The following is a 14,412-nucleotide window of genomic DNA, read 5'->3' on the forward strand; positions in this document are numbered from 1 at the left end:
TTACCAGAGCACTGCTCAGCTCTGGCTTATGGCAGAGTGGGGGATTGAACCTGGGACTTGAGAGCCTCAGGCAGGAAAGTCTCTTTGCTTAACCATTATGCTATACCCCCACCTGATAGCACCTTTTTTTTTGAATTTTATTTATTATTGGATAGGGATAGAGAGATATTGGAGGGGAGGGAGATACCTGCAGCTCTACTTCAACATTTGTGAAGCTTTTCCTCTGCAGGTGGGGACCAGGGGCTTGAACCCAAGGCCTTGCACATTGTAGTGTGTACACTTAATCAAGTGCACCACCACCTGGCAACTAGTACCTTTCTTTTTAATGTATTATGTATTGGATGGAAATACAGGGAAATTCAGAGGGAAAGAGACAGAGAGGTAGGGAAAGAGAGTGACCTTCAGATATCTCAGTGGTAGGTATCCACCTTAACATTCTTGAAGTACTAAGTTTGATCCTTGGGACTGTCTATGTCAGAGTTGAACAGCATTCTATTCACCCCTCCCATAAAATTAAAAATAGAGGGAGTTGGGCTGTAGTGCAGCAGGTTAAATGCAGGTGGTGCAAAACCCAAGGACCACTGTAAGGATCTGAGTTTGAGCCCCGGCTCCCCACCTGCAGGGGAGTCACTTCACAAGCAGTGAAGCAGCTCTGCAGGTGTCTTTCTTTCCCTGTCTTCCCCCTCCTCTCCGCATTTCTCTCTGTCCTATCCAACAATGATGACAACAGTAATAACTACAACAATAAAACAAGGGCCACAAAAGGGAATAAATAAATATTTTTTTAATAAATAAATATATTTAAAAGAAACTTAACAGTTGAAGGGTCTTTTGACGATCCTTGAGGAGCCTCTCTCATTCAGATTCATCAGTTGTCTCTGATCAGACTGAAAACAAAACTCTTTGAGGAATATTCAGTTTTCTACACCTGATCTTAGCACAAAGGCCCAGAGAATCAGTGATCCATCCCTTTTTCAAAGAGCACACTGTTTAACTCCCCCCCACACACAGAATCAGGACAGCTCAAGAGGAATTCAGTCCTGGTGTAAGGTGGTGATGGTGAATTGACCAGGAAAAGACCCAGACACATGACTGCTTCCTGGAATATTTTTTTTAAAGAAATATGTATTTTCCCTTTTATTGCCCTATTGTTTTTCATTGTTGTTGTAGTTATTGTCTTTATTGACATTGTGATTGTTGGATAGGACAGAGAGAAATGGACAGAGGAAGACAGAGAGGAGGGAGAGAAAGACACCAGCAGACGTGCTTTACTTCAACTCCTGTGAACCCAGAGCCTTACCTGGTCTCTGTGCTGCACTCCACATAGGCTTAACCTGCTGCGCTACTGCCCAACTCTGATCCTGGAATATTCTAGCAAGTCTCAAGCTAACCCTCCCAATCTCAGCCTCAATGAGCCACACTCACAATATCCCGTCCAGTCTGAACTTACTGAGGTCTCCTCTCCAACATCCAAATCAGGAGATGAGAGCAACACTGAGAGAAAAGTGGCATCCCAGAAACACAAGATCCATTGCTAGTGTCTCTTACTTCCTGTCACTTTGGAGCACCGTCCACCAACAACCCACATTGGTCCATGGCCACTGTCTCAGAGTTTAATCCACACTCATTAGATCATCTAGTTCTGAAGGATTACTCACTGTCATCTTGATCAGCCTCCCATCTGTATAACAAGGTTTATTGATGAGTCCTGGATTTTCTCCCAGAGCCTCATTAATTTCAGCTACTTTTTCCTGACAGAGGTGTGTGTTGGAGTGCAACTTCAGGAAAACAGCTCCCCTCCCTCTGCACCCTGGAGGAATCCAGGAGAAGGAACCTAGGCAGAGGCCAGAAACACCAGCACTGCCTCTCTACCCAACTGCAAAAGGTCATGAAATGCAGATGTGAGCCCCTGAAGACTAGGGCTGAAGCACATCCCCTGAGAGGGTCCTGTCCTTCCTTCAAAAGGATTATGAAGCTTGGAAGACCAGGAGTGTCCGGATTTCCTTTCTCTGTCTTTTTAAAAATTGTTTATTATATTTATTTATTGGATAGACACAGCCAGAAATTGAGAGTAAGGGGAGATAGAGAGCTAGAAAGTGACCTGCAGCCCTGCTTTACTGTAGAGATGAGCTGAAAAAATAAATGTAAAATTGGTAATGAAAAGATAGGCAGGCCTGGACTCCAGCACCCTGAAAGATATATAAACAATTAGAGAAAGTAATTCTTGTGCAGGCTGCAGCTGCAGCCCCAAGGTGAGGTGAGAAATCATAACGAGACACCTCTGAGAATCCTGGAGGCAGGAAAAGAAGATGACCACAGGGCTATAAAGAGAATCCTCACTGCCCCCATAAATGTGTAGTGGATAACTATAGTTGTAACACTGTCATGTACCTCATATTCTGAATTGTATATAAACCCTAGTAACCCTAGACTTAGATAAGGGGTCGAGCACCCAATACAGCTGTGGGGTCTCGGCCCTAGCCCTTATCCCAAGTTAGTAAATAAAGCTCTTTGTTTTTACATTACCCTGGTCTCTTGGTGAATCTTGGATTAGGGAGCCTAACATTTGGGGGCATCATCTGGGATCCTTGGAATTCATCAATAAGACTAGCTTATTGCTAAGTGCTGAGCTTTAATATGACCCACATAGTCAACGACTGCCACCTCTCCAGATTCAAAGGAGGTCTCGAAACTTTACATCAGGCTCAACCTGACGCTGTTGACTGGCTATGGAAGAAGGGCAAACGCTAGAAGATTAGGAACTCCAGAGGACTAGAGTACCCATGGGGCGTTGGACGCCCAAGGCGTTAGATGCTGGCCTAGGCCTAACATTTTTTTTTTTTTTTAATTAATTAACAAAACCATAGGGTAGGAGGGGTACAACTCCACACAATTCCCACCACCCAATCTCCATATCCCACCCCCTCCCCCGATAGCTTTCCCATTCTCTATCCCTCTGGGAGCATGGACCCAGGGTCATTGAGGGTTGCAGAAGGTAGAAGGTCTGGCTTCTGTAATTGCTTCCTCGCTGAACATGGGCGTTGACTGGTCAGTCCATACTCCCAGTCTGCCTCTCTCTTTCCCTAGTAGGATGGGTCTCTGGGGAAGCTGAGCTCCAGGACACATTGGTGGTGTCTTCAATCCAGGGAAGTCTGGCCGGCATCCTGATGACACCTGGAACCTGGTGACTAAAAAGAGAGTTAACATACAAAGCCAAACAAATTGTTGAGCAATCATGGACCCAAAGCTTGGAAAAGTGGAGAGGAAGTATTAGGGAGGTACTCACTGCAAACTCTAGTATACTTCTGCTTTCTTACTTTGGTGCCATACTCCAAACTCAGTCAATTTCTGCTTTGCGTTTCTACTTCTTTTTTTTTTTTTTTTTTACATGCATAACATTCCCCAGATTCCCATTTAGCAATACAACCCCCACTATTTCATTCATCATTTTTCATGGACCTGTATTCTCCCCACCCAAACACCCACACCAGAGTCTTTTACTTTGGTGTAATACTCCAATTCCATTTCAGGTTCGACTTGTGTTTTCTTTTCTAATCTTGTTTTTCAACTTCGGCCTGAGAGTGAGATCATCCCATATTCATCCTTCTGTTTCTGACTTATTTCACTCAACATGATTTTTTCAAGGTCCATCCAAGATCGGCTGAAAACGGTGAAGTCACCATTTTTTACAGCTGAGTAGTATTCCATTGTGTGTATATATACCACAACTTGCTCAGCCACTCATCTGTTGTTGGACACCTGGGTTGCTTCCAGGTTTTGGCTATTACAAATTGTGCTGCCAAGAACATATGTGTACACAGATCTTTTTGGATGGATGTGTTGGGTTCCTTAGGATATATCCCCAGGAGGGGAATTGCAGGGTCATAGGGTAGGTCCATTTCTAGCCTTCTGAGAGTTCTCCAGACTGTTCTCCACAGAGGTTGGACCAATTGACATTCCCACCAGCAGTGCAGGAGGGTTCCTTTGACCCCACACCCTCTCCAGCATTTGCTGCTGTTACCTTTTCTGATGTATGACATTCTCACAGGAGTGAAGTGATATCTCATTGTTGTCTTGATTTGCATTTCTCTGACAGTCAGAGACTTGGAGCATTTTTTCATGTGTTTCTCGGCCTTTTGGAACTCTTCTATGGTGAATATTCTGTCCAAGTCCTCCCCCCATTTTTGGATGGGGTTATTTGTTGTCTTGTTGTTGAGTCTGGCAAGCTCTTTATATATATTGGTTATTCAACTCTTATCTGATGTATGGCATGTAAAGATCTTCTCCCATTCTGTGAGGGGTCTCTTGGTTTGAGAAGTGGTTTCTTTTGCTGTGAAGAAGCTTTTTAATTTGATGTAATCCCATAGGTTTATACTTGCCTTAGTCTTCCTTGTAATTGGATTCGTTTCGTTGAAAATGTCTTTAAAATTTATGCGGAAAAAAGTTCTGCCAATATTTTCCTCTAAGTATCTGATAGTTTCTGGTCTAACATCCAAGTCCTTGATCCACTTGGAATTTACTTTTGTATTTGGTGAAATACAGTGATTCAGTTTCATTTTTCTGCATGTTTCAACACCATTTGTTGAAGAGACTCTGCTTTCCCTATGTAATAGTCTGGGCCCCTTTGTCAAAGATTAGATGTCCATACGTGTGGGGCCTCATTTCTGGGCTCTCAATTCTATTCCACCGGTCAGTGTGTCTGTTCATGTTCCAGTACCAAGCAGTTTTGATGACAATGGCCCTATAATACAGTTTGAGATCTGGGAGTGTGATGCCTCCGGTTCTGTTCTTTTTTCTCAAGATTGTTTTGGCAATTCTAGGTCTTTTCTGGTTCCAGATAAACATTTGTAGCATTTGTTCTATTCTCCTAAAAAATGTGCTTGGGATCTTGATGGGGATAGCATTCAATTTGTAGATGGCGCTGGGTAATATATTCATTTTGATGGTGTTAATTTTTCCAACCCATGAACATGGAATATCTTTCCACTTCTTTGTGTCTTTTTCAATTTCTTTGAGTAGTGACTCATAATTTTCAGTATACAAGTCTTTCACTTCTTTGGCTAGGTTTACTCCTAGATATTTTATTGTTTTTGTTGCTATAGAAAAAGGAACTGATTTCTGGATTTCAATTTCTTCTAACTTAGTGTTTGCATAGAGGAATGCCACTGACTTTTGAATGTTAATTTTATAGCCTGACACCTTACTGTATTGCCTGATGATTTCCAAAAGCTTCTTGCTGGAGTCCTTAGGTTTTTCCATGTATACTATCATGTCATCTGCAAATAAGGAGAGTTTGACTTCTTCTCTTCCAATCTGTATGCCTTTAATTCCTTGCTCCTGCCTGATTGCTATGGCAAGAACTTCCAACACTATGTTGAATAGTAATGGTGATAGTGGGCATCCCTGTCTAGTACCTGATCTGAGTGGAAATGCTTCCAGTTTTTCACCATTGAGTATGTTGTTGGCTGTAGGTTTGCTATATATAGACTCCACTATCTTCAGGAATTTTCCATCTATTCCCATTTTTTGTAGTGTTTTGATCATAAAGGGATGTTGTATTTTGTCAAAGGCTTTCTCTGCATCTATTGATATGACCATGTGGTTTTTGGTCTTGCTTTTGTTGATGTGGTGGATCACATTGATTGATTTATGTATATTAAACCAACCTTGCATGCCTGGGATAAACCCCACTTGGTCATGATGAACAATCTTTTTGATATACTGCTGTATCCAGTTGGCTAGAATTTTGTTCAATATTTTTGCATCTATGTTCATCAGAGATATTGGTCTGTAGTTTTCTTTTTTGGTTGTGTCCCAGTCTGCTTTGGTATCAGGGTGATGTTGGCTTCATAGAAGCTGGCAGGGAGTATTCCAGTGTCTTCAATCTTCTGGAAGACTTTTAAAAGTAGAGGTATTAGTTCTTCTTTGAAGGTTTTGTAGAATTCATTTGTAAAACCATCTGGTCCAGGACTTTTATTTTTGGGAAGATTTTTGATAACTGTTTCAATTTCATTAGCGGTGATGGGCCTGTTCATGTTATGCACTTCCTCTTTACTTAGTTTTGGAAGTTGGTAGGTATCTAGGAAATCATTCATTTCTTCCAGGTTCTCTAGCTTGGTGGCATATAGTTGTTCATAGAAGCCTCGCATGATATGTTGAATTTCTGCAGTGTCTGTTGTGATTTCTCCTCTTTCATTTACTATGCAATTTATTTGGGTCTTCTCCCTTTTTTGTTTTGTGAGTCTGGCTAAAGGTTTGTCGATTTTGTTTACTCTTTCGAAGAACCAACATTTACTTTCATTGATCTTTTGTATGGTTTTCCTATTCTCAATGTTATTTATTTCTGCCCTAACTTTAGTGACTTCTGTCCTTCTGGTTGCTTTAGGATTCCTTTGTTGTTCTTCTTCTAGGTCTTTAAGATGTGCAATCAGGCTGTTTATTTGTGCCTTTGCTTGTTTCCTAATGTGTGCTTGTATAGCTATGAACTTCCCTCTTAGGACTGCTTTAGCTGTGTCCCAAATATTTTGATAGCTTGTGTCTTCATTTTCATTGAACTCTCGAAACATTTTGATTTCTTCCTTGATTTCCTCTTTGACCCAGAAGTTGTTAAGAAGTGTACTGTTGAGCTTCCACATTTTGGGACTGTTACTAATCTTTTGTTGATTGTTAAGTGTTAGTTTAATTCCACTGTGGTCTGAGAAGATGCTTGGGATGATTTCAGTGCTCTTGAATAGGCTGATGCTGTCTCTGTGGCCTAACATATGGTCTATCCTTGAGAATGATCCATGTGGATTTGAGTAAATTGTGTATTCCAGTTTCTTGGGATGAATGACTCTGAAAATGTCCAATAGTTCTAGTTTATCTATGTCTTCATTTAGCTCCCTTATGTCTTTACTGATTTTCTTCCTGGATGATCTGTCAAGTTGAGAGAGTGGGGTGTTGAAGTCCCCTACTATGATTGTGTTACTGTTAATATATTGCTGTAGCTCTTTCAGTAGAAGTTTGATGTATTTAGATGGCTTCTCATTGGGTGCATAGATATTAATAATTGTTAAGTCCTCTTGATTGACTGATCCTCTGAGAATTAAGTAGTGTCCATTCCTATCTTTTTTAATCTTATCTATTTTAAAGTCTATCATGTCAGATATGAGAATAGCTGTTCCTGCCCTTTTTTGTGAGCCATTGGCTTGTATGATAGTTTTCCATCCTTTCACTTTAAGTCTGTGTTTGTCTTGTTGAGTTAGGTGAGTTTCCTGTAGACAACATATTGTTGGGTTGTGTTTTCTGATCCATCTTCCTACTCTGTGTCTCTTAATAGGTGAATTCAGGCCATTGACATTTATTGATATCAAAGACTGAAGATATTTTAACGCCATTCTTGTAGAGTTTTAGAGTGTTTTGATATATGTCCTATTTGTGGTGGTCTGGTTGTTTATAGGAGACCTTTCAGAACTTCTTTCAGGGCAGGCTTGGTGATGGTTGCTTCCTTCAACTGTTGCTTGTCTGAGAAGGTTTTGATGCTTCCATCTAGTCTGAATGACAGTCTAGCAGGATATAGTATTCTTGGCTGAAAGCCTTTCTCATTGAGCACTCGATAGATATCTTGCCATTCTCTTCTGGCCTGTAGTGTTTGTATGGAGAAGTCTGCTGCTAATCTTATGGGTTTTCCTTTGTAGGTGACTCTTTGTTTTTCTCTTGCAGCCTTGAGGATCCTTTCTTTATCCTTATTCCTTTCCAATCTAAGTATGACATGTCTTGGTGTCTTTAGGTCTGGGTTAATTCTGTTTGGGACCCTCTGGGCTTCTTGAATCTTTATGTCTTTGGTGTTGTCTAGACTTGAGAAATTTTCAGCTATTATGGCCTGGAGAATGCTTTCTTCCTCTCCTTCTCTTTCTTCCTCTGGTAAGCCAATAATGCGTATATTATTTCTTTTGAAGTCATCCCATAGGACTCTGTTGTTGTTTTCAGCATCTCTTAATCTCTTTTTGAGATCTCTTACTTCTTTTTTAGTTGTCTCTAATTCATTCTCAATCTTGCTAATTCTGTCTTCAGCCTCATAGATTCTATTCTCTCTGCCCTCTACTGCTTTCTGGAGTTCATCTATTTTGTTGCCCTGCTCTGATACTGTTTTAGCTTGTTCAGCTAGTTGCCTTCTTAGCTCAGCAATTTCAGCTTTCAGCTCTCTAATAACCATGAGATTATTAGAATTTTCTTCCATATTCTCATTTGTTGTTCCTGCAGTTCTGATTACAATTTTTTCAAATTCTTTACTCACTCCTGTTATTATTTCCTTAGCTAATGTTTGGATGTTGAACTTGTGATTTACTCGGTGATTTAAATGGTGATTTACTCGGTTCCTGTGGTCATTGTAGTCCTGTCTTGTTTCGGTCCGGGTGGTCTCCTTTGGTATTCCTAGTTGATCCGGGAGAGGAGAGGAGAGGAGAGGAGAGAAAGTGATCTGCTGCTCGTAGCTCCGCCTCTGGAAGTCGAATCTCCTATATATATATTTTTAAAGTATTTTCTTTTTTTTTTTTTAGTATTTATTTTATTTATTCCCTTTTGTTGCCCTGTTGTTTTATTGTTGTAGTTATTATTGTTGTTGTCGTTGTTGGATAGGACAGAGAGAAATGGAGAGAGGAGGGGAAGACAGAGAGGAGGAGAGAAAGACAGACACCTGCAGACCTGCTTCACCACCTGTGAAGTGACTCCCCTGCAGGTGGGGAGCCGGGGTTCGAACCGGGATCCTTATGCCGGTCCTTGTGCTTTGCGCCACCTGCGCTTAACCCGCTGCACTACAGCCCGACTCCTGAGAATAAATATTTTTTTAAAAGGAAAAAAAAATCAACACAAAGATAAACCTTGCCATTGACAAAAAGTACTTCAATTAGTAAATACAATATTGGGAGTCGGGTAGCAAAACAGTGGGTGAAGCACACATGGTGCAAAGTGCAAGGACCGGTGTAAGGATCCCGGTTCAAGCTCCCAGCACCCCATCTGCAGGGGAGTTGCCTCACAAGCAGTGAAGTATACTAACTATTTAGTATTTGACAACTTTTTGTGTTTTTTTTTTTTAACTACAAGAGCCTTTATATAATTTAAATTTATTATTGTAATTTTGTCATTATAAACAATTTTAGTCAAATGTATTGATAATGTGTATGAATTTTGGTCATTTATGCATAATAATGACCTGCATTCTCTTCATAAACTTTCATTTTTTTCATTACACTATCATTAAGTAAATTCTCACTGTTTTCCAGTAATACAGTGGAAATTCCTGAGGCCGAAGAACAAAATCAAAATGGTAGGAAACCTCAAGAATGTGAAGTATACAACAAAGTATTCCCTTATTCCAGTCAGCTTAAAAAACAGAAAAGAATTCCCATTGGAAAGAAACCATATCAACGTAAGCAATGTAGTAAAACGTTCAGTCAACCCGGTGATCTTCGGAGACATAAAAGAACTCAGAGTGGAGGGAAACTCTATGAGTGTAAACAATGTAGGAAAACATTCAGTTTTTCCAGTAAACTTCAGACACATGAAAGAACGCACAGTGGAGAGAAGCCCTATGAATGTAAACAGTGTAGGAAAACATTCAGTCAATCTGGTTCTCTTCGGAAACATGAAAGAATGCACAGTGGAGAGAAGCCCTATGAGTGTAAACAGTGTAGGAAAACATTCAGTCAATCTGGTTCTCTTCGAAAACATGAAAGAATGCACAGTGGAGAGAAACCCTATGCATGTAAACACTGTAGGAAAACATTCAGTCAATCCAGTTATCTTAAAACACATGAAAGAACACACAGTGGAGAGAAGCCCTATGAATGTAAACAGTGTAGTAAAACATTCAGTGATAGCGGTACTCTTCGGAAACATGAAAGAATGCACAGTGGAGAGAAACCCTATGAATGTAAACAGTGTAGGAAAACATTCAGTTGTTCCAGTCATCTTCGGACACATGAAAGAACTCACAGTGGAGAGAAACCTTATGAATGTAAACAGTGTAGGAAAACATTCAGTCAGTCCAGTAATCTTCAGACTCATGAAAGAACGCACAGTGGAGAGAAGCCTTATAAATGTAAACTGTGTAGTAAAACATTCAGTCAATCCAGTCATCTTCGGACACATGAAAAAATTCACAGTGGAGAGAAACCTTATGAATGTCAACAATGTGGGAAAACATTCAGTAATAGCCGTGCTCTTTGGATTCACGAAAGAATGCACAGTGGAGAGAAGCCCTATGAATGTAGACAGTGTAGGAAAACATTCAGTCAATCTGGTAATCTTCGGACACATGAAAGAACTCACAGTGGAGAGAAACCCTATGAATGTAAACAGTGTGGGAAAACATTCAGTTGTTCCAGTTCTCTTCGGACACATGAAAGAACTCACAGTGGAGAGAAACCCTATGAATGTAAACAGTGTGGGAAAACATTCAGTTGTTCCAGTTCTCTTCGGACACATGAAAGAACTCACAGTGGAGAGAAACCCTATGAATGTAAACAGTGTGGGAAAACATTCAGTTGTTCCAGTTCTCTTCGGATACATGAAAGAACGCACAGTGGAGAGAAGCCCTATGAATGTAAACAGTGTAGTAAAACATTCAGTGATGGCGGTACTCTTCGGAAACATGAAAAAACGCACAGTGGAGAGAGGCCCTATGAATGTAAACAGTGTAGGAAAACATTCAGTTGTTCCAGTAGTCTTCGGACACATGAAAAAATTCACAGTGGAGAAAAACCCTATAAATGTAAACAATGTATGAAAACATTCAGACGGTCCAGTCATCTTCTGAGACATGAAAGAATTCACAGTTAAGAGAACCTGCTTCATCACCTGTGATGCCCCTGCATTTGGGGAGTTGGGGACTCAAACTGGGATCCTTATGCTGGTCCTGCGCTTTGCGCCACATGCGCTTTAACCCGCTGTGCTACAGCCCGACTCCTAAGATCATATTTTCTTAATAAACCAGTGAACCCAAACCTATGTGCTTGTAAGGAATATAAATATTTCAATATTTTCATCTTTAATTTTATTTTTAAATATTTCTAAATATGTATTCATGTAGAATGATAGGAAGAGATACAGAGAAAATCAGACTTCACTCTGGTACATGTCTGTGCTGGGGATTTAACTTGGGACTTCCTGCTTGAGAGTCTAAAGCTATATTACTGCACCACCTCCTGGACTACCTTCATCTTCAATTCTAATACATAGAAAAGCCCATTTGATACTGAAAGTCTATTAATGTGAAAAGATTAAATATTTAAATAGAGTGACATTTTTTATACATAGGAATGCACTAGCATTACAAACCAGACCTTGGGGCTGGGTGGTGGTGCACCTGGTTGAGTACATGTTACAGTGTGCAAGGATCTAGGTTCAAGCCCCTGATCCTCACCTGCTAGAGGATAGTTTCGTGAGTGGTGAAGTAGGGCTGTAAGGTGTCTCTCCCTCTATGTCCACCTTCCTCTCCATTTCTGGCTATCTCTATCAAATAAAGTTAATAAAAAATAAACAAGATTATCCATGTAGATAAGATGGAAATAATTGACTACTAAACAACTTGTACGTGAGAGAAAACCAGTGAAGATAAATCAGACCTTCCACCTTCTGCACCCCATAAGATCCTGGGTCCTACTCCCAGAGGAATAAAGATAGGAGAGCTATCAAGGGATGGGATTGGATATGGGAGTTCTGGTGGTGGAAATTGTGTGGAATTGTACCCCTCTTATCCTATCTTCTCTCGTATGCTTCTCTCGTATATTTTTGCTGTCATCAGGTGTTTTAGCTTCCAAGATTGGGACTGATGACCTTTTTTAACTTGGAAGCGTAGAGTTCTCATCTTTAAGAATGTATTTATTTATGAGAAACATAGAAGAGAGTGAAAGAACCAGACTTCACACTAGTACATGTGCTGTGGGGATTGAACTCAGGACCTCATGCTTGAGAGTTCTATGCTTTATCCACTGTTCCACCTCCCGGACCACTGGAACAACATTTTATTTCTTTTTAGCATATGTTTATGTTGAGATGATCTCATGAATGTTTTAAAATGCGGTACAAAGATGTGAATTTGCAAACTATACATTGATATTCTGTTTCTCAGGCTGGTCTAACACCATTTTTACTTGCTATACATAACAACAATCAGGAAATGATAGAATTTTTAATAAGCATGTGAGAAATTTACATGTATATGATTACATGCCAGCACCAATAAGGTGAATCCTGTGGACGAGAGGCTTGTCTAATTCCCCTGGAAGCACAGAGGGTGGTGAGTGCACTACTCTGCCTAATACAGTGAAGATTTATGAGGGAGAAGCTGCTTGGTTCCTTTAGACACAGGGAGCTGTAGGCCACACTCACCTACCTGAACACATGGAAACCTGGGGAGAGAGAGTGTCTCATAATTTTCACTATACAAGTCTCTCACTTCTTTGGTTAGGTTTATTCCTAGATCTTTTGTTGTTTTTGTTACTACAGTAAAAAGAGTTGATCTGGACGAAAGAAGTTCCTTTGCCATGTCTACTGCGAGAATGAAGACCATTCTCAGCAACCAGACTTGTTGACATTCCAGAGAATGTCAACGTCTCTCTGAAGGGTCTCACGGTCACCTTGAAGGGCCCCAGTGGCTCCCTGTGGAGGGACTTCAACCACATCTATGTAGAGCTCAGTCTCCTCAGAAAGAAAAAGAAGCAGCTCCGATTTGACAAATGGTGGGGAAATAGTAAGGAACTGGCTAGTGTTCGCACTATCTGCAGCCATATACAGAGCATGATCAAGGGAGAGAACACTGACTCAAGGATGTGGCCTTAGAATTGTCTCAGGAGTGAATCAGGTGGTAGCACAGTGGGTTAAGCACACGTAGCACAAAGCACAAGGAACAGCTTAAGGATTCCTGTTTCAGACCTCAGCTCCCCACCTGCAGGGTAGTCACTTCACAAGTTGTGAAGCAGATCTCAAGGTGTCTTATCTTTTTTCTCCCTCTCTCTGTCTTCCCCTCTTCTCTCCATTTCTCTTTGTGTTATCCAACAATGATGGCATTAGCAATAATAATAATAACTACAACAATAAACAAGGACAACAAATGGGAAAATAAGTACTAAACAAAGAAAAAATAATAATTGTCTTAGGAAGAGTGATAGTATCTGGACCTGGCAAGACAGATTTTGCACCCATGAGATGTTACAAAACTATGGGGACCTGCTCTTAGGTGAGGAGATTTTAAAAGGAATACTACTATATATATGACCAGCTTTATACATAGATTTGGAAAATTTTGCAAAACTTAATTCATATTCCACGCTGGGCACAGCAGCTGCACCAAGCACCCGGGGTGCGTGGTCACAGAGCTGCGCCTCATAGGGCCAAGCAGCACGGAAGAGAGCGAGCAGGAGAAAGCTAACTGGGTGAGGAAGCTGATGGAACTGTAGGTTTTTAACAACTGAAGCTTCTTGAGTACTCAAGAGAAAGCTTTGCCAGCCATTTCTGGCTTTAAGGGTTCTCCAGGCACAGCCCCTATAGAAGTTGATAGGACAGCATTGCTGTCACTTAGAAATCTCTGCTTTCGATTGGGTGTGAACATTATCCAATCAGAAGAGTAGTTGTGTGTGGCAAGGGCTTCACCCAATTAAACTCTGAGACAGTGAACATGGACCAATGTGGGTTGTTGGTGGGCGGTGCTCCAAAGTGAAAACCGACACTGCAGGAAGTAAGAGACACTAGCAATGGATCCTGTGATTCTGGGACGCCGCTTTTCTCTACTTTTCTCTGGTTGCTGCTCTCATCTCCTGCTGATTTGGACGTTCGAGAGGCGACTTCAGTAAGTTCAGACTGGACGGGATATTGTGAGTGTGGATCATTGAGGCTGAGATTGGGAGGGTTGGTGCAAAGCACAAGGACCGGCATAAGGATCCCAGTTCAAACCCCGGCTCCCCACCTGCAGGGGAGTCGCTTCACAGGCGGTGAAGCAGGTCTGCAGGTGTCTATCTTTCCCCCTCTCTGTCTTCCCCTCCTCTCTCCATTTCTCTCTGTCCTATCCAACAACAACGACATCAATAATAACTACAACAATAAAACAACAAGGGCAACAAAAGGGAATAAATAAATAAATTAAAAAGAACAAGGGCAACAAAATGGAAAATAAATATGTATTAAAAAATAATATGCTGGGGAGCAGCCGTATGTCTGGGCCTCTCCCTGGTCAATCCACCATCACCACCTTCCACCAGGACTGGATTCCTCTTGAGCTGTCCTGATTCTGTGTGGGGTGTTACACATTGTGCTCTATGGAGAAGGAGGTGGATCGCCATTCTTCTTTTTTTCCTCCTTTTAAACTTTAAACATTTATTTTTATTTATTTATTGGTTAGAGACAGTCAGAAATAGAGAGGGAAGTGGGGTGGGGGGG

At 41.0% G+C, this 14,412-nt stretch overlaps 2 protein-coding genes across 2 annotated transcripts in view; both read left to right on the forward strand.

Annotated features, from left to right (window-relative positions):
* Window positions 1-10,982, forward strand: part of LOC132535669 (zinc finger protein 709-like) — a 73,963-nt gene extending 62,981 nt beyond the window's left edge. Inside the window, exon 5 of the mRNA XM_060182442.1 lies at window positions 9,261-10,982. Coding sequence (XP_060038425.1) covers window positions 9,261-10,818 — 1,558 coding nt within the window. The 3' untranslated portion in view covers window positions 10,819-10,982. The remainder of the gene's footprint in view (window positions 1-9,260) is intronic.
* Window positions 1-14,412, forward strand: part of LOC132535670 (zinc finger protein 14-like) — a 357,812-nt gene that overhangs the window by 334,018 nt on the left and 9,382 nt on the right. The window lies entirely within an intron of this gene.

The sequence above is a fragment of the Erinaceus europaeus genome, chromosome 23 (assembly GCF_950295315.1).
Source record: "Erinaceus europaeus chromosome 23, mEriEur2.1, whole genome shotgun sequence".
Classification (NCBI taxonomy): domain Eukaryota; kingdom Metazoa; phylum Chordata; class Mammalia; order Eulipotyphla; family Erinaceidae; genus Erinaceus; species Erinaceus europaeus.